The sequence below is a fragment of the Macaca fascicularis genome, chromosome 6, assembly GCF_037993035.2.
Source record: "Macaca fascicularis isolate 582-1 chromosome 6, T2T-MFA8v1.1".
NCBI classification, from domain to species: Eukaryota; Metazoa; Chordata; class Mammalia; order Primates; family Cercopithecidae; genus Macaca; species Macaca fascicularis.
This window is the reverse complement of record NC_088380.1, coordinates 82,106,813-82,133,292: the sequence shown is the minus strand read 5'-3', so window position 1 is coordinate 82,133,292 and position 26,480 is coordinate 82,106,813. Positions and strand designations below refer to the sequence as shown.

The 26,480-nt window shown below is 36.6% G+C and overlaps 1 protein-coding gene across 5 annotated transcripts in view; it reads left to right on the top strand.

Moving 5' to 3' along the window:
• The window catches only part of AP3B1 (adaptor related protein complex 3 subunit beta 1), a 297,879-nt gene that overhangs the window by 130,304 nt on the left and 141,095 nt on the right, over positions 1 to 26,480 (top strand). For all 5 annotated transcript variants that reach the window (XM_073993667.1, XM_045393910.2, XM_045393911.3 and 2 more), the window contains 3 exons: positions 5,375 to 5,437; positions 8,269 to 8,401; positions 14,929 to 15,038. In XM_073993667.1, the coding sequence (XP_073849768.1) occupies positions 5,375 to 5,437; positions 8,269 to 8,401; positions 14,929 to 15,038 (306 nt within the window). The remainder of the gene's footprint in view (positions 1 to 5,374; positions 5,438 to 8,268; positions 8,402 to 14,928; positions 15,039 to 26,480) is intronic.

Sequence of the window (26,480 nt, the reverse complement as noted above, 5' to 3'; positions counted from 1 at the left end):
CCAAAACAGAGATGCAGACCAATGGAACAGAACAGAAGCCTCAGAAATAACACCACACATCTACAACCATCTGATCTTTGACAAACCTGACAAAAACAAGTAATGGGGAAAGGATTCCCTATTTAATAAATGGTGTTGGGAAACCTGGCTAGCCATATGTAGAAAGCTGAAACTGGATCCCTTCCTTACACTTTATACAAAAAATTAATTCAAGATGGATTGGAGACTTAAATGTTAGAGCTAAAACCATAAACACCCTAGAAGAAAACCTAGGCAATACCATTGAGGACATAGGCATGTGCAAGGACTTCATGACTAAAACACCAAAAAGCAATGGTAACACAAGCCAAAATTGACAAATGGGATCTAATTAAAGAGCTTCTGCATGGCAAAAGAAACCTCCTTCAGAGTGAACAGGCAACCTACAGAATGGGAGAAAATTTTTGCAATCTACCCATCTGACAAAGGGCTAATATCCAGAATCTACAAAGAACTTAAACAAATTTACAAGAAAAAACAACCCCATCGAAAGTAGGCAAAGGATATGAACAGATTCTTCTCAAAAGAAGACATCTATGCAGCCAACAGACACATGAAAGAAAAAATGCTTATCATCACTGGTCATCAGAGAAATGCAAATCAAAACCACAATGAAATACCATCTCACACCAGTGAGTATGGCAATCATTAAAAAGTCAGGAAACAATAGATTCTGGAGAGGATGTGGAGAAATAGGTATGCTGTTCCACTGTTTGTGGGAGTGTAAATTAGTTCAACCATTGTGGATGACAGTGTGGTGATTCCTCCAGGATCTAGAACTAGAAATAACATTTGACCCAGTGATCCCATTACTGAGTATATACCCAAAGGATTATAAATCATTCTACTATAAAGACACATGCACACATATGTTTATTGCAGCACTGTTCACAATCACAAGACTTGGAACCAACCCAGATGTCTATCAGTGATAGACTGAATTAAGAAAATGTGGCATATATACACCATGGAATACTATGCAGCCATTAGAAAGGATGAGTTCATGTCCTTTGCATGGACATGGATGAAGCTGGCAATCGTCATTCTCAGCAAACTATCACAAGGACAGAAAACCAAACACCACATGTTTTCACTCATAGGTGGGAATTGAACAATGAGAACACTTGGACACAGGGTGGGGAATATCACACACCGGGGCCTGTCAGAGGTTTGGGGGCTGGGAGAGAGACAGCATTAGAAGAAATACCTAAAGTAAATGACGAGTTAAGGGGTGCAGCAAACCAACATGGCACACGTATATCTATGTATCAAACCTGCATGTTGTGCACGTGTACCCTAGAACTTAATGTGTAATAATATAAATAAATAAATAACTCAGGGCTTGGCACAGTGGCTCATCCCTGTATTGCTAGCACTTTGGAAGGCTAAGGTAGGAGGATTGCTTGAGGCCAGGAGTTCGACACCAGCTTGGGCCACGTAGTGAGACTCTGTCTCTACAGAAAAATCAAAATTAGCCAGGTGTGGTGGTGCATGCCTATAATCTTAGCTACTTGGGAGGCTGAGGTGGGCAGATCGCTTGAGCCCAGAGAGTTGAGGCTGCAGTGAGCCATTGAGCATGCCACTGCACTCCAGTCTGGGTGATAGAGTGAGACCCTGTCTGTAACTAACTTATTTTAGTACTGTGTGTTTTAAGTGATATGGATATTTGAATTGAGTGTTGTGAAGAACAGAAAGGTGGAGCTAATTCTCTGAGACGTTTAGAAAAGATGACGTTTGGGTGGATCTTAAAAGAATAATATTGTGAATTTTTTTCTTGGTTGGCAGGTTGATCGGGAAGTTGAAGGGTTAGAGAAGGTGAAAAACATAATTGATGCTAACACAAGGGATTATGAAAGAGCATTGTTTTCAGGAAGTAATAAGTATGGTGTAGAGTGCAGTCAGGAATGTAAATCTGTTGTGATTAAAATAGTATGTTATTTAGACAGAAAAGTAAGTAGAAAGAGTAGAAAGCCTAGAAACATGCCCATACATGCAAAAATGTACCGTGTAGTAGAGGAGATATTACAAACCAATGAGGAAAGGATGGACTATGGACTGTTCAAGACTGTTCAATATTAGAATGATGTATTATTCATATGAAAACTGAGTTTAATAACAAAATCTAAATTATACCCAAATTCAAGGATATTTTACCAAAAAACCTGGTTTATAATTAGCGAAAGTGTCAAGGTCATAAAAGTTAAAAGGAAGACTAAGAAACTGTTTCAGACCAAAGGAGACAACTTGCTACAATATGTGATATTGAACTGGATCCCTTTATTATATGTCATTGAGACAGTTATTGAAACTTAAATGCATAGTGAAAATTACGTGAAAGTAATACATCAGTTTAATAACCTGATTTTCTTGGTTGTATTGTAGTCTGTGGAACACATCCTTGTTTATAGGAAATATACATAGAAGTTTTTGGGGAAAATGTAGCATCAGATTGGCATCTGTAGTCTCAAATCATTCAGAAAAACAACAACAGTTCTTTGTACTATACATGTAGCTTTTCCGTATGTTTGAGATTGTTTTTTAAAAGTTGTCCAGCTGGATGCAGTGGTTCATGCCTATAATCCTAGGACTTTGGGAGGCTGAGGCAGGAGGATTGCTTGAGCCTAGGAGTTTAAGACCAGCCTGGGCAACACAACGAGACTCCATCCCTACAAAAAAATTAAAAATAAGCTGAGCATGGTGTTAGGCACCTGTAGTCCCAGCTACTTGGGAGGCTCAGATGGGAGAAATGCTTGAGCCCCAGAGGTTAAGGCTGCAGTGAGCCATGATCACACCACTGCACTTCAGCCTGGGTGACAGAGTAAGACCTTGTCTCAAAAAAAAAAAAAAAAGGAAAAGGAAAAGAAAAAAAAAAGTTGTCCAAAAGTTAAAATACAGTTATCAAAATAAAATTAAAAATTAAAAGATAATCTGGGAAAAATATTTCTAATACATGTGTCTGAATAAATGATTTGTACCCAGAATATATAAAGAACTCCTCCTACAGTCTGTGCCTTCTGATTGGAGCATTTAGATCATTTACTGTTTGGTTTTTTTTTTTTTTTAATTTTAGTAGGTTTTTGGGGAACAGGTGGTGGTGTTTGGTTACATGCATTAATCTTTAGTAGTGATTTCTGAGGTTTTGGTGCACCCATCACCCAAGCAGTGTCACTGCATCCAATGTGTAATCTTTTATTCCTCACCACCCCCTCCCCTTTCCCCTGAGTCCCCAAAGTCCAATGTATTATTCGTATGCCTTTGCATCCTCATAGCTTAGCTCCCACTTATGAGTGAGAACATAACGATGTTTGGTTTTCCATTCCTGAGTTACTTCGCTTAGAATAATAGTCTCCAATTCTATGTAATTTCTGTGAATGCCATTATTTTGTTCCTTTTTGTAGCTGAGCAGTATTCCACGGTGTGTGTGTGTATATGTATAACATGTTCTTCATCCACATGTTGATTGATGGGCATTTGGGCTGGTTCCATATTTTTGCAATTGCAAATTGTGCTGCTATAACCGTGTGTGCAAGTATATTTTTTGTATAATGACTTCTTTTCCTCTGGGTAGATACCTAGTAGTGGGATTGCTGGATCAAGCAGTAGTTCTACTTTTAGTTTTTAAAGGAATCTCCACACTGTTTTCTGTAGTGGTTGTACTAGTCTACATTCCCACCAACAGTGTAAAAGTGTTCCCTTTCACCACATCCATGCTAACATCTATTATTTTTTTATTTTTTGATTATGGCCATTCTTGCTGGAGTGAGGTGGTTTCGCATTGTGGTTTTGATTTGCATTTCCCTAATAAGTAGTTATGTTGAGCGTTTTTCCATATGCTTGTTGGCCATTTGTATATCTTTGAGAATTGTCTATTCATTTCCTTTGCCTACTTTATGGTGGGATTGTTTTTTTCTTGCTGATTTCTTTGTGTTCTTTGTAGATTCTGGATATTAGTCCTTTGTCATATGTATAGACTGTGAAGATTTTCTTCCACTCTGTGGGTTGTCTGTTAACTCTGCTGATTATTTCTTATGCTGTGCAGAAGCTTTCTAGTTTAATTAAGCCCCATCTATTTATCTTTGTTTTTGTTGCATTTGTTATTGGATTTGGGTCATGAAGTCTTTGCCTAAGCCAGTGTCTAGAAGGGTTTTTCCAATGTTATCTTCTAGAATCTTTATGGTTTCAGGTCTTAGATTTAAGTCTTTGATCCATCTTGAGTTGAATTTTATATAAGATGAGAGATGAGGATCCAGTTTCATTCTTCTACGTGTGGCTTACCAATTATCCTGACACCATTTGTTGAATAGGGTATCCTTTCCCCATTTTGTGTTTCTGTTTGCCTTGTCAAAAATCAGTTGGGGCTATAAATATTTGGCTTTTTGGCTTTATTTAATGTAATTACTGATATGAATGTATTTATGTTCACATCTTGATTTGCTTCTGTTTGTCTCTTCTGTTTTTTTGTGATTTTCTTAAGACTAAATATTTTTTATTAGTAAAATTTTTTTTTCACAAGCCCATTGGAGATTACACATTGTTTATATCTATAAATCCAGAAGAGGGAATTAAAATGTCTGAGTATATGGGATGGTAGATTATAGGAGAACAAATCAAGAGAATTAATTGCTATCTGGAAAACAGATGTATTAACATGGAGGGCAAATTGTTTTCTAACTTTGCTAAAAGACAAAAGCCAAACTGGCAGAACTGCTTAGGTTAATTAGATATAAATTGTAAGTTTGCATTGAGCAAACAGTTAGTGAAGATGTAGGATTCTCCTTTTCCAAATTATTTTCAAAGAACTAGGAATTGTCATCAGTTTGTGAACATAAGAAAGTAGACTAAATTGACCTGAAGGGTGTAATGCCTTACCACATTGGCAACAATGTGATTTTGTGTGTGTGTGTGTGTGTGTCAGAATTTGTTTGTGTGTGTGTGTGTGTGTGTCAGAGTTTCACTCTTGTTTCCCAGGCTGGAGTGCAATGGCACGATCTCGGCTCACTGCAACCTCTGCCTCCTGGGTTCCAGCGATTCTCCTGCCTCAGCCTCCCGAGTAGCTGGGATTATAGGCATGCACCCTCATGCCTGGCGAATTTTGTATTTTTAGTAGAGATGGGGTTTCTCCATGTTGGTCAGGCTGGTCTTGAACTCCTGGCCTCAGGTGATCCGCCTGCCTCGGCTTCCCAAAGTGTTGGCATTACAGGCGTGAGTCACCGTGCCTGGCCGACAATGTGATTTTTAAAAGTGAAATAAACTTTCAATTAAATGCCTATACTCTATTAAATTCATCTTGCTATCATTGTTTTTAAATGTTTACTTCCTCTTTTGTCTTCTACAGCTTGAAATTTTGACAAACTTGGCAAATGAAGCCAACATATCAACTCTTCTTCGAGAATTTCAGGTTCGTGTACAGTGCTAATTATAAAAAACTTCTAAAACATATGTTCAGTCTTAAATATGCATCTTTTTCTATCTAGAAATAAGTAATTATGTACATAAAATAGTGATTGGTACAAGATTGACAACTAAGAAATTTACAAATTTGTAAGAATAATTACAAATTTATAATTTAAGGAAAACATAGTATTCTCTTTCATATTTTCATAGACTTTGAAGGACTTTGGTTTATAACTCTGTCTTTGTTTGAAATTGCATTTCTGGTAAGAATTTCATCTTTTTGTGCTGCCAACATAAATAATCCTTTCTGTACTCTGTGGTCATGAAAGTGGCTTCATTTCTTACCTGGTTGTTCCTATTTTATTGACCTATCACTATTTTTGACACTACCCCCGTGGCCTCATATATAGCTCAAAAATGTTGTTTATAATTGCCCCACTATGATTTTTTAAATTGCTGTTTTTTATTTTGATTTGTTTTGTTGTACTTTTATGCCGTGTAAGAATCTTCCTAGCTGCATTTTCCCCCAAAATATTATTCAAAAACTACTTCATGGACATCATACCGTTTATGATGGAAAGGTCATCTCTGAAACCTTAGTGGTAGAGCACAGCAATAGAAAACTTTACATCAGTATCATGACTTTTACATTCCATTATCTGTTTTCTTAACAAAAATATACCACATACTATGCAGTAATCACAGAGTTTTTCTTTTATCAGCTTCCAACTTTCAGAGATGTATTTTTTACCATAGTTCTCCTATATGCCAGTATTAAATTTTTTCTTGGGTATAAGACACTATGTACACTATTTCTTTTTAGCTATGTGATTTTTAAATTTTTTACAGGAGTAGTAGAATAAATACGGCATGTCCATAATTTATATTTTCATACCTGGATGACTCTACTTTTATGATGTGTATCTTTCTAGACAAATTTCTTAAAAAATTAAGATGTTCTGGAAATGCACTCATTTATATGACAGAAAATATAGTATTTTATGTTCTTATTCAGTAATCTTATAGCTGTAGATCATTGCTTGAATTTGATTTTCACTTCATTCTTATAATGTTATTTATTTAAAGTACTGGTCTTTGTGTTTATTCTTGTTCCTTTCCTGTTGTCCTGTCTAGTCTCTTTGGGTGTCCTCTCACTGTCTACTTTTTGCTTATATCAAGTCTCCTAGGATTGTACGAAGGGAGACTTAGGTAATCTTATGGAATGGGTTGTATAGAGGGCACATACTAGACCTGTTTCAAAATTTTGGTCATCTAGTCTTTTCATTTGATATTGGGATGTTTAATAAGGTCCGTTTTTCAGTCAAACTTTTAAGTATATTTTTTTCATGTATTCATTTTTATCACTCTCTAAATTTGTACCTTCTGTCTATATTTGGTGTTACGCTCATAGTTATACTTTTAGCAACTTTTTGGGTAAAATAGGGAATGTTTCTAAAGACTCATAAGTATATATTTTTAGTTAAGGAAATTAAATTATTCAGGAACACTTTTAAATATAAAAAACTAGGAGAGTTTAATTAATTTATTTCTTCAACATTTAATCACCTTGTGGGTACCATTTTTAGCAGATTTGTATTTTTTTAGATATCTTTAGATTTTCTCCTCCATTCGTTGTTTAGACACCACTTAAATGTATATACTTTTTTTGCATTTTTGATAACCATAGTGTTAAGTCTACATTGTATACTTCTTATTTGAGGTTGGGACTCTTTCTTAAAAATTTCAATTGTTAATGACATTTCAAATTTCATATATATGATATAAAGTATGTATATTTCTGTAAACAGTGGAAGCTTTTGTCATGTAAAAATTAGGAAGGTTCTAACCAAAGTGAAATTCTCTAGGGCTATTATAAATTTTTAAAAGATCTTTTAACTTCCTGTTGTTAAATCAGTGATTTATTTCTTTATTTTTAAATTTGTATGTATATAGTGTGTGTGTATATATACACTATATATAGTGTGTGTGTATATATATACACTATATATAGTGTGTGTATATTATATATAGTGTGTGTGTATATATATAGCGTGTGTGTGTATATATACTATATATGTGTGTATACTATATACTATATAGTGTATATATTATATATATACTATATACTATATAGTGTATATATTATATATACTATATACTATATATATAGTGTATGTATATATATATTATATATACACACACACACACACATATACCCTTTACAGTATATTTTTAAAGCATACTTTTAAAGAAAACTGGTTTCAAAAGTATGGTATTTTATTATAAAGTGAGTATTTGAAGTCTTTATTGAAATACTGTTCATTGTAACTATTATTCTTTTACCACCATTGTGATAGATTTTGAAAGTTAAATGTTTGTAAATAGCCTACTGGTCCCTTTCTTCCTTTTCTCCCAATTCTTAGATTTAGTGTCTCTGAAAAAGTGACCTTTTTTTCCCATAGATTCACAGATGCTGCTGGTAAATGAACTGAAACCTCCAAAGAGAGAGCTCTCATCATCTCTTTCAACCTTGCACTTAAACTAATTGCTGTCTTTGGGTGACTGCTCCTACTATCTGTTTTGCAGTCTCAAGCCACTAGGGCCACAGGTGAATGAGCCTGGCTTGAAAATGTGCTTCGTCCGTAGGCACATTCATTAAGTAAAAAAATCAAAACAAAATGAAATTAATCTACATCATCACTTGGTCCTCATATTGTGCTTATGAGAAGTTTATATATTCCAGAATTCTTACATATTGACGAAATTTAATATAATCAGATTTTTGGTTAACTCGATAATACCAATGTGTAAACTAATTGAAATAATATCTTTTAGACCTATGTGAAAAGCCAGGATAAACAATTTGCAGCAGCCACTATTCAGACTATAGGCAGATGTGCAACCAACATCGTGGAAGTAACTGACACGTGCCTCAATGGCTTGGTCTGTCTGCTGTCCAACAGGGATGGTAAGTTCACAGTTTTATTTTGTTTTCAAGTGATTTATAATTTGAATATTCTTGGCATTATTTCCAAGTTGTAACTTTTTCTAACTTTGCATTTGAGCTTTTCCAGTTATGTCAGTAGTATGGTCACAATAAGTAGCACTTTATCCTTGAAATGCACATAAATATGCATATTCTGGGTTCTTTCTTTTTTTTTTTTTTTTTTTTTCCGTAAAATAGGCCGTTAACTAGCTGGTAGTATTTGTTTTACTGCAACAGATCTATGAAAATATGTTTTACTTCTTTACAGTTTAATCACCTTGATTGTATCCTTTCCATCTTTTTACTGCATTTTAATGGCATGTAAGTCATGCATAATATTGGTTCACCTGCAGAGGGTGCTAAAAGCAGGCAAATGACTATAACATGGAGAAGTGGCTAGATCAAAAAACATGTTATACCTTCAACATTTTTTTCCTCAGAAATTCACCTAATAATTTTATATTCAAAATTAACTAGATTTAAAAGCCATCAACTTGGAGTAGCTTTATGTTTTTAAGCCAAACAATATCTAAGTGTTTGGTAAAACTGGATAGGTAATATCCAGTAAAATATGTAATCTAGATCCCATATTGTTCTATGGCAAAGCGTCAGTTATTTCTGTGGGTAAGGCTTTAAAATAAGTGGAGCCATTTAGAGAAAGAAAGAAAAGCCAACTTTACCTTTAAAATAATTTTGTTTAAAGGACTTTTATTATAATTACGTATTTAATTAAAAAGACTTTTTAAAGAAAAGCATAATTTTCTTTGTAAAATCATTGAAATTATTTATGGGATTTAAAATATACTTATGTTTATGTCATGTCTAGATATGGACATATATGATATAGCAGCCCATGAGGTAAAACAATAAAATTGATTACATTTTATTTGAAAAATAACTTTTTAGTACAAGAATCCTATAATCCCTAATTACCTTTTCCCACATGTAGCTATCTTTAGAAAACTGTAACATTGTTGAAAGTATTTCTGATGAAAAAAATTAGAACAAACTTTATTCCCAGATAACACTGATTTTTGTTGTGAGCATAAAATTTTAAACTTGTACCTGTAAACTGAAGATATTATGACTAAAGATTTTTCTACCTGTAGTATTAAAACTCCAAATAAATGCCAACCAAAATTATCAAGACAATAGGTTTAAAAATTTTTTTATCTCTACAAAATAGCTAGTGGAGATAGGATGATAAGTGTCATCCACTCTATCTCTTTCTACTTTTAACAATAATCCTTTTATCTCTGTTTCTATGTCACATTTCAAAATGTGACTTTAAAAATGTGTTTTGAAGAAATTTTTCTGTGCCTTTAATAATGACTTTCTATTCGACCAAATAAAATACATACCTTGGGAAAATAACCTTGTACCATTAAAGATTATGAACCAAGATTTGCCACGGCAATTGTTCTTTTACATTTTAGTTGTATACGGAAAGCACTGGAAGTTAGTTAGAACACTGATTAGTTCATTCAAATACAAAATATATTCAAATTTTCTCAATTTTATTTTTTGACTTTTTTTTTCTGATGGAAAATTTCAAGCTTTGGATTTTAAAGCAGTTATTTCTGCTTCAGATTTAATTTCTCAACAAATATTTTTACTGACTTTAAAAGATAAATATTCTACCACTACATCACTTTTAAGGGAAGACTAGATTGTTTTATAAATAGAAAATGAAAGACTAATATAATATATACTCCCTCTCTAAAAGTAGAAGGATTTACTATTTTAAATTCTGATATTTTAATGGTTAGGCTTTTGTTTTTTGATAAAACTCTTAACCATGTTTTTTTTTTTTTTTTCCCCTGCAGTGAATATTAACAAACTTAAATTGTATTGTCTAGATGATATTTGCATAATCATCATTAGCCCATAATACCTGATTAATTATCTCTGTATCACATATGCTACACTATTTTTTGTAGTTTGGAAGTCTGGCTCAGTAAAAGTGAGAGGTAAAACAAATAAGGAGAATATTTATATCAAAATTAGTCACATAAAAGAAAGTCATAGTATTTTTAACTTTAACATAGCCATCCTGACAATAGAGCCCCTTCCTCTTTGTATTAAAAGATCTACTTTTAGGAATAAATACTGTGAATGAAGACTCAGTTTCTTTAAAATCTGTAAAATCTTCTAAGGCTCTAGGAATCTGTAATTCTTTGATTTTTATATTGAAATGAATACCTCATCATCTCTTCAAATAATGAATCTTTAAACCTCAGGGACATTTGGGCTCAATTGTTTTTATATATGTTTAATATATTTCTCTTGGACTTCTAGTTTTGTGTGTGTGTTGTTAAGAGCCTTTCTAAGCAGACTTGAAGCTTGCCCTAAAACAGTCCATTATTACTCTCTAAGATTAATTTGATAAACCAATTTCTTATAGACCTTTAGTAAGAGAAATCTACATTTTAGTTGACTTAGGTAATTTATTTTAGGTAACATATTAGCAAAATTTACTTTTTTGAATAACCTTATTGCCATCTACTCTAAAAGGAGTGAGGCAGAAGACTGTTTTGTCGAGCCGAGATCACACCACTGCACTCCAGCCTGGGCAACAGAGCGAGACTCCATCTCAAAAAAAAAAAAAAAAATTCAGTAAGCATTTATTGAAGACTTAAATCAGTTGAGATCTTTAATAAATGTTGAGCATATTAATAGGATATTTATTTAACTTATAAAAGGTTCCTGCCTTTATAGAGCTCATAGTCTATTGGAGGGAGATAGTAATGTAAGACGAATATATTATAGTCTCCCCATATAGTGACCACTTACTCTCTTGCCAGCTATTTGCTTACATGTAGGACTATACCACCTATATTGAATGTTACAGCTATCCTGAGTAAATTACTCAATCTACCTGTGCGCCAGATTCTTCATTTGTAAAATGGGTATGATAGTAGCTGTACTTTTTAGAGTTAGGTCCATTAAGTTTTGTTGAGGACAAGGAGGAAGTTAGGAAATATCTAAAACATAGGATCATTTTGTGCTTCTGATAGAGTAGCACCAACGTGCTGAGGTCTTTGGAAACCAAGAGGTAGCATAAAGGAGAAGCAGAGTGGAATTACCTGAGGGGAATGAGAAGGCACCTGTGGTAGGCAGAATTATTGCACTCCAAAGATGCCCAGAACCTGTGAATATGTTACCTTACATGGAAAAAGAGACTTCGCAGATATGATTAAGTCAAGTTTCTATAGATGGGGAGATTATGTGGATGGACCTAATGTTATCATGTGGGTCTTTATACGGGAAAGAGAGAGGCAGGTCAGTCAGAAGATGTCAGAAGGTCAGGGTAATGTGATTCTTGGAAGAGGTCTTTGAACCAAGGAAAGTGGGCATGCTTGAGAAGTTGGAACGGGGAAGGAACAGATTTCCCCTAAAACTTCCAGAGGGAACACAGCCCTGTTGACAACTTGATGTTAGTCCCATAAGACCTATGTTAGACTTCTGGCTTTAGAACTGTACAATGACAAATTTGCATCGTTTTAAGCCACTATGTTTTTAGTAATCTGTGACAGCAACAATAGGAAACTAACGTAGTTCCTAAAGATAAATGATGCCAAACACATTTTTCAGCCATAGCCGATCCTGCCTCTGCTTGTAGATAATTAAATTATGTGACATTTTTTCTCTTACTTAGGCTAGTTTTGCAATAATGTATTTTTAAAATACAAATTTGTTATACTGTGCATTCTTTAAAACCACACTTACCAAATTTAGCTTTGCATAGTAATCACATAACCATTTATTTTTCTACTAGAGTGTAAGTTTGATGAGGGCAGAATCTAATTCTCATTTACCTTTGCTTTCCTCATAGCACCAAGAGGTAGTCGTTATAGAAGTAATACTTGCCTATAGGCAGGTGTGATGGCTCATGCCGGTAGTCCTAGCATTTGGGAGGCTGAGGTGGGTGGATCACCTGAGGTCAGGAGTTTAAGACCAGTCTGCCCAACGTGGCGAAACCCCATCTCTACTAAAAATACAAAAAATTAGGTGGGTGTGGTGGCAGGTGCCTGTAATCCCAGCTACTTGGGAGGCTGAGGCAGGAGAATTGCTTGAATCCAGGTGGTGGAGGTTGCAGTGAACCGAGATGGCGCCACTGCACTCCAGCCTGGGCAACAAGAGCAAAACTCTGTCTCAAAAAAAAAAAAAAAAAAAAAAAAAAAGTAATACTTGCTTATAATAGCATAGAACATATATAGGTAGAATGTACATCCTAGTTCTGAGTTTGAATTCTAGACAAAGTGATATAATTCCAGTGCATCTCCCTTCATCTTTAAAATAATAATAATAAGGTACCTACCTTATATTATTGTGAGACGTTAATGAAATATATGTCATTTTGTAAACTAAAGCATTAATATTAGTTAGCTTTTAGTTAAATCATACTAGATTTTTTTTTTGTTTTTTCTTTTCTCACTCTGTCACCCAGGCTGGAGTGCAGTGTTGTGATCACGGCTCCCTTCAGCCTCAACCTTCCTGGGCCCAGGTGATTCTCCTACTTCAGCCTCCTGAATAGCTGCTACTATAGGCACATACTATAACTCCTGGCTAATTTTTGTATTTTTTGTAGACATGGGATTTTCTATGTTGCCCAGGCTGGTCTTGAACTCCTGGGATCAAGCCATCCTCCTGCCTCGGCCTCCCAAAGTGCTGAGCCACTGTGCCTGGTCAATATTAGTTAATTTATTATTCTTATGGATAAATAGGTAAACAGTTTGAAATACATATATTTACTAAGGATTAGAATGATGAATTTTGTTTATATTCTTAAAGGGAGCTGTATAAAAAATGCATTTCAGTGAAACAGTAGGCCGGGCGCGGTGACTTACGCCTGTAATCCCAGCACTTTGGGAGGCAAAGGCAGGTGGATCATGAGGTCAGGAGTTTGAGATCAGCCTGACCAACATGGAGAAACCCCATCTCTACTAAAAATAAAAAAATTAGCCAGGTGTGGTGGTGTGCGCCTGTAATCCCAGCTACTCAGGAGGCTGCGGCAGGAGAATTGCTTGAATCTGGGAGGCGGAGGTTGCAGTGAGCCGAAATTGCGCCACGGCGCTCCAGCCTGGGTGACAGAGCAAGACTCTGTCTCAAAAAAAAAAAAGAGTAATAGGACACAAATCATGGTATTTCTAATATAGTATTAAAATAAACCTTTGTGTAGTATACACTAGGGGAATTCCTAATAGCCATGAAGCCCTATTAATAAAAATATCAAAATAATAAGTAAAGACAATGTTGATTTATTTCTCTGGCATAACTAGCATTAATAACACATTATATAAGATTCATTTCATAAGGTCAGGTTCTCAGATGAGTTATAGTACATTTCTTTACCAGTACCACCAAAAAGAAACTGGACCAATGATTGGCCAGTTTAGTGTGATAACTCAATCCCGTAATCCCAGTTTGAGGATTTGCTTCCTATCCACATCTAGTAGCAGTTACTATATTAGTTAAGGCTGTGGCAATAAACAGATGGCACACTTAAAAGGGATGATTGAAGCGAATTTAGTGAATGAACTATTTGTAAACTGTGGGCAGGATTAAGGGAAACCAACAAGATATAATGTAACACCCTAGAGCTGACAGGCTATCAATCGTGGGAGGCCTTTACCATACCTCAGATTAAAGGGAAGGGGTGTGAGGAGCAGAAGCAGTTACCAGACCCTGCAGAAGAGAGGCACTTGCAGTACCTTGAGTAGGGGATTGCATGTGATACCAGGTAGAGGAGGCTGGCAGAGTAGGGATCCAGGATAATAAATATCTCCTCCCTCCCCCAACTCCTGCTGAAGCTTTCTGTTGGCTAAACACAGCTGTAAGCCAGGACCAAGGGAGTCTGGTTGAGGCAGACTACAGGTGGGCCTCTTCAGGCACAGTGCTAGGGAAAGAAAGGCAGAGTGGACTTCATAGAACAAATAGAGACAATCCAGCTCACAATCCCATTCTTTCTGGTTTCACACTCCATGCTATTTCTACAGTAACGTCTTTCCTACTACCACTCATCTTTACTACTCACTTTTCTGGACATTTCGCTTAAGGAAATTGTTTTCTAGTGTTTTAGTTTGCTGTTTTCTGCAGAATAGGGAAAATGTTGTTTAGATTGTAGATAATTGATTTCAACTATATAATTTATAGGAATCAAAGAGCAGTATTTGAGGACCTGGTTAAAAGCCAAAGACATAGAACACTATGGTGGGCAGCATAATCCAACCTCTCTTGCTTTCTTGATCTAAAGATGCAGAGATAGGGAACTACAGAAGCTAGGAGACAGCAACAGAGGTTAGAAATTAAAGTTAACTCTTCTAGTTGAGACAGATGTTCACACCTCAGATTTGGAAGTGCACTCAGGGCGGTTATACTTTTCACATAGTCTTTTAAGGCATATATTAAATAGAATGTCTTTCTAATTTAAGTTTACATTTTACCAAGCATATTGCATTTGAATTGAATTATACATATTTAGTATGAATAATTTCTATCTTTTTCAGAAATAGTTGTTGCTGAAAGTGTGGTTGTTATAAAGAAATTACTGCAAATGCAACCTGTTCAACATGGTGAAATTATTAAACATATGGCCAAACTCTTGGACAGTATCACTGTGAGTATCAGTTAAGAGAAGTTTGCTGAATTTTGTTCAGTAAGTTGTAGTTTTGTTAAAGTAAATGGTCAGCCTAAAGGTAATGGTTAGGAGAGCTGAACTGTCCGGATTCCAATTCTGAGATTCTCAGATTTCTTGCTGTCATAGGAGGGAATTACAAATCTGAATAGGGGGAAGGATAGAATGAGCCTCGTGGTATTAGACTGGAATTGGAGATAGCAGTGTGGGTTTTTTGTGTCAATAGCTAGATGTTGGATGCGTGTATATGCATGTTCATGTGTCATACATGAAGTGAATATAGAAACATCTCTTTCCCAGAGCTGTCCTTTGAGAGGAGTTAGAAACAATACCAGCGAGCACACTTTGTGCACAAATTTGGTTTTTTTAAATTGAGACATAATTTTATACTATAAAATTTCCTCTTTTGAAGTGTATCATTGGTTTTTGATCACTTCCAAGTTTTGCAACCATCACCAGTATGTAATTGCAGGACATTTTCATCACCCCTTAAAAAAAATTCCGTAGCTGAGACTGCCCAGTCTCCCTTCACTCTATCCCCTGGCCACTACTAATCTACTTTTTTATCTTTATGGATTTGCCTTTTCTGGACTATATGTAGCCTTTTGTTTCTGGCATCTTTCACTTAGCATGTTTTCAGGGTTCATGTATGTTTTTGAATATAGTACTTCATTCCTTTATATGCTAGATCTTAGTTTTTAAATACAAATCTTGAAGGGTGGAGCAAGATCGCCAAATAGAGGGCTGCACTGATTGTCGCCCCTGCAGGAACACAAAATTTTAGCAACTAATTGCACACAAAAAAGCACCATCATAACCAAAAATCAGGTGGGCAATCACAGTGTCTGGTTTTAACTTCATATTGCTGAAAGAGGCACTGAAGAGGGTAGGAAAGACAGTCTTGAATTGCCAGTGCCTCTGCTCTCCCATCCCCTGGCAGCAGCAGTGTGGCATGGAGAATCTCTGCACTTGGTGGGGGGAGCGCACAATGATTGGGAAGATAACAAAGGAAGAGAACAAGAGTCTCTGCCTGGTAATCTAGAGAGTTCTCCCAGATTTATCCAAGCCCACCAAGGCAGTACCTCTACCAGTCTGCAAGAACCACAACATTATTGGGCTTGAGGCCCAAGTCCCTTTGAATAACCTGGAAAGCCTTCCCAAGTAAGATAAGCACAAATAAGCCCAGACTATAAAGACTACAATAAATACCTAACTTCAATGCCTGGAAACTGATGAACATCTGTAAGCATCAAGACCATCCAGGAAAATATCACCTCACCAAACAAACTACATAAGGCATCAGGGGCCAATACTAGAGAAACAGAGAGATATGTGACCCTTCAGACACATAATTCAAAATAGCTATCTTGAGAAAACTCAAAGAAATTCAAGATAACACAGAGAAGGAATGTAGAATTCTATCTGATAAATTTAACAGAGATTGAAATAGTTAAAAAGAATCAAGCAGAAATTCTAGAATTGAAAAATGCAGTTGATACACTGAAGAATGCATCCGAGTCTCTTAGTAGCAGAATTGATCCAGAAGAGGAATTAGTGAGCTTGAAGACAGGCTCTTTGAAAATACAGTCAGAGGAGACAAAAGAAAAAAGAAAAGAATGAAGCACACCTATAAGATCTAGAAAATAGTCTCAAAAGGGCAAATCTAAGAGATATTGGCCTTACAGAGGAAGTAGAGAAAGGGATAGGGATGGAAAGTTTATTCAGTGGAATAATATCAGAGAACTTCCCAAACCTAGAGAAAGATGTCAGCATTGAAGTACAAGAAGGTTATAGAACATCAAGCCAATTTAACCCAACGAAGCCTACCTTGAGACATTTAATAATCAGACTCCCAAAGGTCAAGGATAAAGAAAGGATCCTAAAAGCAGTAAGAGAAAAGAAACAACATGTGATTGAACTCTAATACATGTAGCAGCAGACTTTTTAGTGGAAACTTTACAGGCCAGGAGAGAGTGGCATGACACAAAGTGAGGAAGGAAAACGACTTTTACCCTAGAATAGTATATCCAGTGAAAATATCCTTCAAATATGAAGGAAAAATAAAGACTTTCCCAGACAAACAAAAGCTGAGGGATTTCATTAACAACAGACCTAGACCTGTCCTATAAGAAATGCTAAAGGTAGCTCTTCACTCTGAAAGAAGAGGATGATAGTAAGCAAGAAGAAATCATTCAAGAAGAAATTTTAAGAAGGCACAAAATTCACTGGTAATAGTATGTACACAGAAAAGCAGAATATTGTAACACTAGAATTGTGTGTAAAGTACTCATGTCTTGAGTAGAAAGACTAAAACATGAACTGATTAAACATAATTATAACAACTTTTCAAGACATGGACAGTGCAATAAGCCATAAGTAGAAACAACAAAAAGTGAAAAAGCAGGGTAGAATTTTTATTAGTTTTCTTTTTGCTTGATGATATATGCAATCAGTGTTGTCATCAATTTAAAATAATGGATTATATTAATAAAACAGTATATGCAAGTTTCATTGTAACCTCTAATCTAAAAACGTAAAATGGATACGCAAAAAATAAAAAACAAGAAATTAAATCATACCACCAGAGAAAACCACCTTCATTAAAAGGAAAACAGGAAGAAAAGATGGAAGCAAGAGAACACAAAACAACTAGAAAACAAGTAACAAAATGGCAGGAGTAAGTTCTTACTTATCAATAATAACACTGAATGTAAATGGACTAAACTCTCTAATCAAAAGACATAGAGTAACTGCATGGATAAACAAGACCTACTGATCTGATGCCTACAAGAAACACACTTCACCTATAAAAATAGACGTAGACTGAAAAGGATGGAAAAAGACATTCCATGTTGGTAGAAACCGAAAAAGAACAGGCGTTGCTATACTTATATCAGACAAAATGTCTGTCTCTTCCTACACTTACAAAAGACAAAAAGTGTAGGATGAGACAAAGAAGGTCATTATTTAATGCTAAAGAGTCATTTCAGCAAGAGGATGTAACGACTTTAAATATATATGCACCCAACACTGGAGCACCCAGATATATAAAGCAAATGTTATGTTATGAGAGAAAGACAAAGGTAGACCTCAATACCATAATAGCTGGATATTTCAACACTCCACTTTCAGCATTGGACAGATCTTCCAGACAGAAAACCAACAAAGAAGCATTGGACTTAATTTGTACTATGCATCAAATGGATCTAACAGATACATACAGAAAATTTCATCCAAGAGCTGCAGAATACACATTCTTTTTATCAGCACATGGATCATTCTTAAGGATAGAGCATATGTTAGGTCACAAAACAAGTCTTAAAACATTAAAAAAAAAAAATCAAGCATCTTCTCTGACCAGAGTGGAATAAAACTAGAAATCTAAAACAAGGGGAATTTTCAAACAATATAAACATATGGAAATTAAACAATATGCTCCTGAATGACCAGTGGGTCAAGGAAGAAATTAAAAAGGACATTGAAAAATTTCTTGAAACATGATGATGGAAACACAACATACTAAACCCTACGGGATACAACAAAAACAGTACGCAAAGAGAGGTTTATAGCTATAAGAGCCTAATCAAAAAAGAAGAAAAACTTCAAATAAATAATAAATAATGATGTATCTTTTTAAAAATTTTTTATTATACTTTAGGTTCTAAGGTACATGTGCACAACGTGCAGGTTTGTTACATATGTGTACATGTGCCATGTTGGTGTGCTGTACCCATTAACTCATCATTTACATTAGGTATATCTCCTAATGCTATCCCAACCCCTTCCTCCCACCACACGACAGGCCCCGGTGTGTGATGTTCCCCATCCTGTGTCCAAGTGTTCTCATTGTTCAGTTCCCACCTATGAGGGAGAACACATGGTGTTTGGTTTTCTGTTCTTGTGATAGTTTGTTGAGAATGATGGTTTCCAGCTGCATCCATGTCCCTACAAAGGACGCAAACTCATCCTTTTTGATGGCTGCATAGTATTCCATGGTGTATATGTGCCACATTTTCTTAGTCCAGTCTGTCAGTGATGGACATTTGGGTTGGTTCCAAGTCTTTGCTATTGTGAATAGTGCTGCAGTAAACATACGTGTGCATGTGTCTTTATAGCAGCATGATTTATAATCCTTTGGGTATATACCCACTAATGGGATGGCTGGGTCAAGTGGTATTTCTAGTTCTAGATCCTTGAGGAATCGCCACACTGTCTTCCACAATGGTTGAACTAGTTTACAGTCCCACCAACAGTGTAAAAGTGTTTCTTTTTCTCCACATCCTCTCCAGCACCTGTTGTTTCCTGACTTTTTTTTTTTTAATTTATTTATTATTATTATACTTTAAGTTGTAGGGTACATGTGCATAACGTGCAGGTTTGTTACATATGTATACTTGTGCCATGTTGCTGTGCTGCACCCATCAACTCATCATTTACATCAGGTATAACTCCCAATGCAATCCCTCCCCCTTCCCCCCTCCCCATGATAGGCCCCTGTGTGTGATGTTCCCCTTCCTGAGTCCAAGTGATCTCATTGTTCAGTTCCCACCTATGAGTGAGAACATGCGGTGTTTGGTTTTCTGTTCTTGTGATAGTTTGCTAAGAATGATGGTTTCCAGCTGCATCCATGTCCCTACAAAGGACACAAACTCATCCTTTTTGATGGCTGCATAGTATTCCATGGTGTATATGTGCCACATTTTCTTAATCCAATCTGTCACTGATGGACATTTGGGTTGATTCCAAGTCTTTGCTATTGTGAATAGTGCTGCAATAAACATACGTGTGCATGTGTCTTTATAGCAGCATAATTTATAATCCTTTGGGTATATACCCAGTAATGGGATGGCTGGGTCATATGGTACATCTAGTTCTAGATCCTTGAGGAATCGCCATACTGTTTTCCATAATGGTTGAACTAGTTTACAATCCCACCAACAGTGTAAAAGTGTTCCTATTTCTCCACATCCTCTCCAGCACCTGTTGTTTCCTGACTTTTTAATGATTGCCATTCTAACTGGTGTGAGATGGTATCTCATTGTGGTTTTGATTTGCATTACTCTGATGGCCAGTGATGATGAGCATTTTTTCATGTGTCTGTTGGCTGTATGAATGTCTTCTTTTGAGAAATGTCTGTTCATATCCTTTGCCCACTTTTTGATGGGGTTGTTTGTTTTTTCCTTGCAAATTTGTTTGAGTTCTTTGTAGGTTCTGGATATTAGCCCTTTGTCAGATGAGTAGATTGCAAAAATGTTCTCCCATTCTGTAGGTTGCCTGTTCACTCTGAAGGAGGTTTCTTTTGCCATGCAGAAGCTCTTTAGTTTAATTAGATCCCATTTGTCAATTTTGACTTTTGTTGCTGTTGCTTTTGGTGTTTTAGACATGAGGTCCTTGCCCATGCCAGTGTTCTGAATGGTATTGCCTAGGTTTTCTTCTAGGGTTTTTATGATTTTAGCTCTAACATTTAAGTCTCTAATCCATCTTGAATTAATTTTCATATAAAGTGTAAGGAAGGGATCCAGTTGCAGCTTTCTACGTGTGGCTAGCCAGGTTTCCCAGCACCATTTATTAAATAGGGAATCCTTTCCCCACTTCTTGTTTTTGTCAGGTTTGTCAAAGATCAGATGGTTGTAGATGTGGGGTATTATTTCTGAGGGCTGTATTCTGTTCCATTGGTCTATATCTCTGTTTTGGTTACTGTAGCCTTGTAGTATAGTTTGAAGTCAAGTGGAGTGATGCCTCCAGCTTTGTTCTTTTTGCTTAGGATTCTCTTGGCAATGCAGACTCTTTTTTGGTTCCGTATGAACTTTAAAGTAGTTTTTTCCAATTCTGTGAAGAAAGTCATTGGTAGCTTAATGGGGATGGCATTGAATCTATAAATTACCTTGGGCGGTATGGCCATTTTCATGATATTGATTCTTCCTATCCATGAGCATGGAATGTTCTTCCATTTGTTTGTGTCCTCTTTCATTTCCTTGAGCAGTGGTTTGTAATTCTCCTTGAAGAGGTCCTTCACATCCCTTGTAAGTTGGATTCCTAGGTATTTTATTCTCTTTGAAGCAATTGTGAGTGGGAGTTCATTCATGATTTGGCTCTCTGTTTGTCTGTTATTGGTGTATAAAAATGCTTATGATCTTTGCACATTGATTTTGTATCCTGAGACTGAAGTTGCTTATCAGCTTAAGGAGATTTGGGGCTGAGACGATGGGGTTTTCTAAATATACAATCATGTAATCTGCAAACAGGGTTAATTTGAATTCCTCTTTTCCTAATTGAATACCCTTTATTTCTTTCTTTTGCCTCATTGCCCTGGTCAGAACTTCCAACACTGTGTTGAATAGGAGTGGTGAGAGAGGGCATCCCTGTCTTGTGCCAGTTTTCAAAGGGAATGCTTCCAGTTTTTGCCCATATGATGTTGGCTGTGGGTTTGTCATAAATAGCTCTTATTATTTTGAGATACATTCCATCAATACCTAGTTTATTGAGAGTTTTTAGCATGAAGGCTGTTGAATTTTGTCGAAGGACTTTTCTGCATCTATTGAGATAATCATGTGGGTTTTGTCTTTGGTACTGTTTACGTGATGGATTACGTTTATTGATTTGCGTATGTTGAGCCAGCCTTGCATCCCAGAGATGAAGCCCACTTGATCATGGTGGATAAGCTTTTTGATGTGCTGCTGGATTTGATTTGCCAGTATTTTATTGGGGATTTCTGCATCGATGTTCATCAGGGATATTGGTCTAAAATTCTCTTTTTTTGTTGTGTCTCTGTCAGGCTTTGGTGTTAGGATGATATTGACCTCCTAAAATGAGTTAGGGAGGGTTCCCTCTTTTTCTATTGATGGGAATAGTTTCAGAAGGAACGGTACCAGCTCCTCCTTGTACCTCTGGTAGAATTCGGCTGTGAATCCATCTGGTCCTGGCCTTTTTTTGGTTGGTAGGCTATTAATTATTGCCTCAATTTCAGAGCCTGTTATTGGTCTATTCAAGTGTAGTCTTGGGAGAGTGTATGTGTCCAGGAATTTATCCATTTCTTCTAGGTTTTCTAGTTTATTTGCGTAGAGGTGTTTATAGAATTCTCTGATGGTAGTTTGTATTTCTGTGGGGTTGGTGGTAATATCCCCTTTATCATTTTTATTGCATCTATTTGATTCTTTTTTCTTCTTTATTAGTCTTGCTGGCAGTCTATTAATTTTGTTGATCGTTTCAAAAAAAAGCAGCTCCTGGATTCATTGATTTTTTTGAAGGGTTTTTTTTGTGTCTCTATCTCCTTCAGTTCTGCTCTGATCTTAGTTATTTCTTGCCTTCTGCTAGCTTTTGAATGTGATAGCTCTTGCTTCTCTAGTTCTTTTAATTGTGAGGTTAGGGTGTCAATTTTAGAATTTTTGTGCTTTCTCTTGAGGGCATTTAGTGCTATAAATTTCCTTCTACACACTGCTTTAAATGTGTCCCAGAGATTCTGGTATGTTGTATCTTTGTTCTCATGGGTTTCAAAGAACATCTTTGTTTCTGCCTTCATTTCATTATGTACCGAGTAGTCATTCAGGAGGAGGTTGTTCAGTTTCCATGTAGTTGAGTGGTTTTGAGTGAGTTTCTTTTTTTTTTTTTTTGAGATGGAGTCTCACTCTGTCGCCCAGGCTGGAGCGCAGTGGCCGGATCTCAGCTCACTACAAGCTCCGCCTCCCGGGTTTACGCCATTCTCTTGCCTCAGCTTCCCGAGTAGCTGGGACTACAGGCGCCTGCCACCTCGCCCAGCTAGTTTTTTGTATTTTTTTAGTAGAGACAGGGTTTCACTGTGTTAGCCAGGATGGTCTTGATCTCCTGACCTCGTGATCCGCCCGTCTCGGCCTCCCACAGTGCTGGGATTACAGGTTGAGTGAGTTTCTTAATCCTGAGTTCTAGTTTGATTGCACTGTGGTCTGAGAGACAGTTTGTTATAATTTCTGTTCTTTTACATTTGCTGAGGAGTGCTTTACTTCCAACTATGTGGTCCATTTTGAATAATTGCCATATGGTGCTGAGAAGAATGTATATTCTGTTGATTTGGGGTGGAGAGTTCTGTAGATGTCTATTAGGTCTGCTTGGTGCAGAGCTGAGTTCAGTTCCTGGATATCCTTGTTAACTTTCTGTCTTGTTGTCTAATGTTGACAGTGGGGTGTTAAAGTCTCCATTATTATTGTATGAGAGTCTAAGTCTCTTTGTAAGTCTCTAAGGACTTGCTTTATGAATCTGGGTGCTCCTGTATTGGGTGCATATATATTTAGGATAGTTAGCTCTTCTTGTTGAATTGATCCCTTTACCATTATGTAATGGCCTTCTTTGTCTCTTTTGATCTTTGGTGGTTTAAAGTCTGTTTTCTCAGAGACTAGGATTGCAACCCCTGCCTTTTTTTGTTTTCCATTTGCTTGGTAGATCTTCTTCCATCCCTTTATTTTGAGTCTATATGTGTCTGTGCATGTGAGATGGGTCTCCTGAATACAGCATACTGATGGGTCTTGAATCTTTATCCAATTTGCCAGTCTGTTTCTTTTAATTGGAGCATTTAGCCCATTTACATTTAAGGTTAAGATTGTTATGTGTGAATTTGATCCTGTCATTATGATGTTAACTGGTTATTTTGCTCATTAGTTGATGCAGTCTCTTCCTGGCATCAATGGACTTTACATTTTGGCATGTTTTTGCAGCGGCTGGTACCGGTTGTTCCTTTCCATGTTTAGTGCTCCCTTCAGGAGCTCTTGTAGGGCAGTCCTGGTGGTGACAAAATCTCTCAGCATTTGCTTATCTGTAAAGGATTTTATTTCTCCTTCACTTATGGAACTTAGTTTGGCTGGATATGAAATTCTGGGTTGAAAATTCTTTGCTTTAAGAATGTTGAATATTGGCCCCCCACTCTCTTCTGGCTTATAGAGTTTCTGCCGAGAGATCTGCTATTAGTCTGATGGGCTTACCTTTGTGGGTATCCCGACCTTTCTCTCTGGCTGCCCTTAACATTCTTTCCTTCATTTCAACCTTGGTGAATCTGACAATTATGTGTCTTTGAGTTGCTCTTCTTGAGGAATATCTTTGTGGCGTTCTCTCTCTGCTTGGTGGGCTGCACCCACTCTCCTGCACTCACTATCCTGCACCAACTGTCCAACGTGCCCCAGTGAGATGAACCCGGTACCTCAGTTGGACATGTAGAAATCACCCGTCTTCTGTGTTGCTCACGCTGGGAACCGTAGCCTGGATCTGTTCCTATTTGGCTATCTTGGGACTGCCTCTCTTAATGATGTACCTTAACTAGAAATCCTAGAGCAAACCAAACCCAAAATTAGTAGAAGAAATAATAAAAATCAGAGCAGAAATAAAATCAGAGATGAAAAAGGAGATATTATAACTGATACTGTAGAAATTCAAAGGATCAACAGTGGATACTATAAGCAACTGTATACCAGTAAGTTGGATAATCTAGAGGAAATGGAAAACTTCCTAGACACATACAACCTCCAAAGATTGACCTATGAAGAAATCCAGTATCTGAACAGACCAAAAACCAGTAACAAGATTGAAACCATAATAAAAGTTCTTCCAGTGAAGAAAAGCTCGGGATCCAATGGCTTCATTGCTGAATTCTACCATTTAAAGAAGAACTAATAGTAAAGTCTACTTAAACTATTCCAAAAAATAGAAGACGAAGGAATACTTCCAAATTCATTCTGCAAGGTCATTGTTACCCTGATACCTAAACCAGACAAGGACACATTGAAAGAAGAAAGAGAGAGAGAGAGAGAGAAAGAGGGAGGGAAGGAGGGAGAGAGGAAGGGAGGCAGGGAGGCAAGCAGGCAGGCAGGCAGGCAGGCGAAAGTACAGGCCAACATCTGTTGAATATCGATGCAAAAGTCCTCAACAAAATACTAGCAAACTGAATTCAACAAAACATTTAAAAGATCATTCGTCATGACCAAGTGAGATTTATCCCAGGGTTACCAGGATGGTTCAACATTCATAAATCAATCAGTGTGATTTATCATATCAAAGAATGAAGGACAAAAAAAATACGATCATTTCAATTGATGCTGGAATAGCATTTGATAAAATTAAACATCCTTTCCTGATAAAAAGCCTCAACAAACTGGGATAGAAGGAACATACCTCAATATAGTAAAAGCCGTATGTGACAGACCCACAGTTAGTATCATACTGAATGGGGAAAATCTTAGCCTTTCATCCAAGCTCTGGAACACACAGGGATGTCCACTGTTATTCAACACAGTACTGGAAGCCCTACCTCGAACATTCAGACAAGAGAAAGATATAAAGGCATCCAAATGGAAAGGAAGAAGTCAAATTATCCTTGTTTGCAGATGATATTATCTTATATTTGGAGGTATTTTGGGGTATAAGAGCATGCCTACAACTTACCTTTTTTGGTTAAGAAAACAAAATGTGATCAGGCATGGTGGCTCATGCCTGTAATCCTAACACTTTGGGAGGCCAAGGCGGGTGGATCACCTGAGGTCAGGAGTTTGAGACCAGCCTGGCCAACATGGTGAAACCTCGTTTCTACTAAAAATACAAAAATTAGCTGGGTGTGGTGGTGTGTGCCTATAATCCCAGCTACTCAGGAGGCTGAGGCAGGAGAATTGCTGGAACCCGGGAGGTGGAGGCTACAGTGAACTGAGATTGCGCCACTGCACTCCAGTCTGGGCGATAGAGCGAGACTCTGTCTCAAATAAATAAATAAATAATAAAATAAAAATATATGTTTACCTAGAGAGATAGCTAACACAAATGTAGTAAAATGTTAACATTTGGGGAGTCTAGGTGCAGGGTATGCAGAATTTTTTTTACTCTTCTTGTAAGTCTGAAATTATGTTAAAAAAAATAATAAATATGAGTTTCAACTCCCTCACTTACCAGCTCTGTCCTCATGTTAAAGTCTTTATGCCTCACTTTCCTCATGTGTCAAATGATGATCATAAAGGGACCTACAATATAGTATTATTATAGGTATTAGCTTAGTTAATACAGTAATGCCCTTAGAACACTGACTGGCACACAGTAGTGCTGCATTAAGTGTTTGTCATTCTATCTTACTTCATGCTCTTCTTCCCTTTAAAACCAAAGTTTTTGAAAGAACTATCTGCAACAAGTTTTATTCATTTACGTCAAACTCCCTGCCCATCACAGTTGGATTTTGATTCTCCAGCACTTCATTCACTATGCCTTTTCCAAGGTTGCTATCTCCTTCTTTCTAAATCCAATAGATACTTTTCTGTCCATATCTTCCTTGATCTTTTCTTAGCATTGTACTACACTAACTACTTTTTCCTTTTTGAAATAGTCTCTCCTCATGGCTTCTGTGATTTTTCTCTTCTGGTTTTTCTTCAAACTCTTCAGCTGTTTCTTCACCATTGTGTTTGCCTTTTACTATGCCTTTTCCTT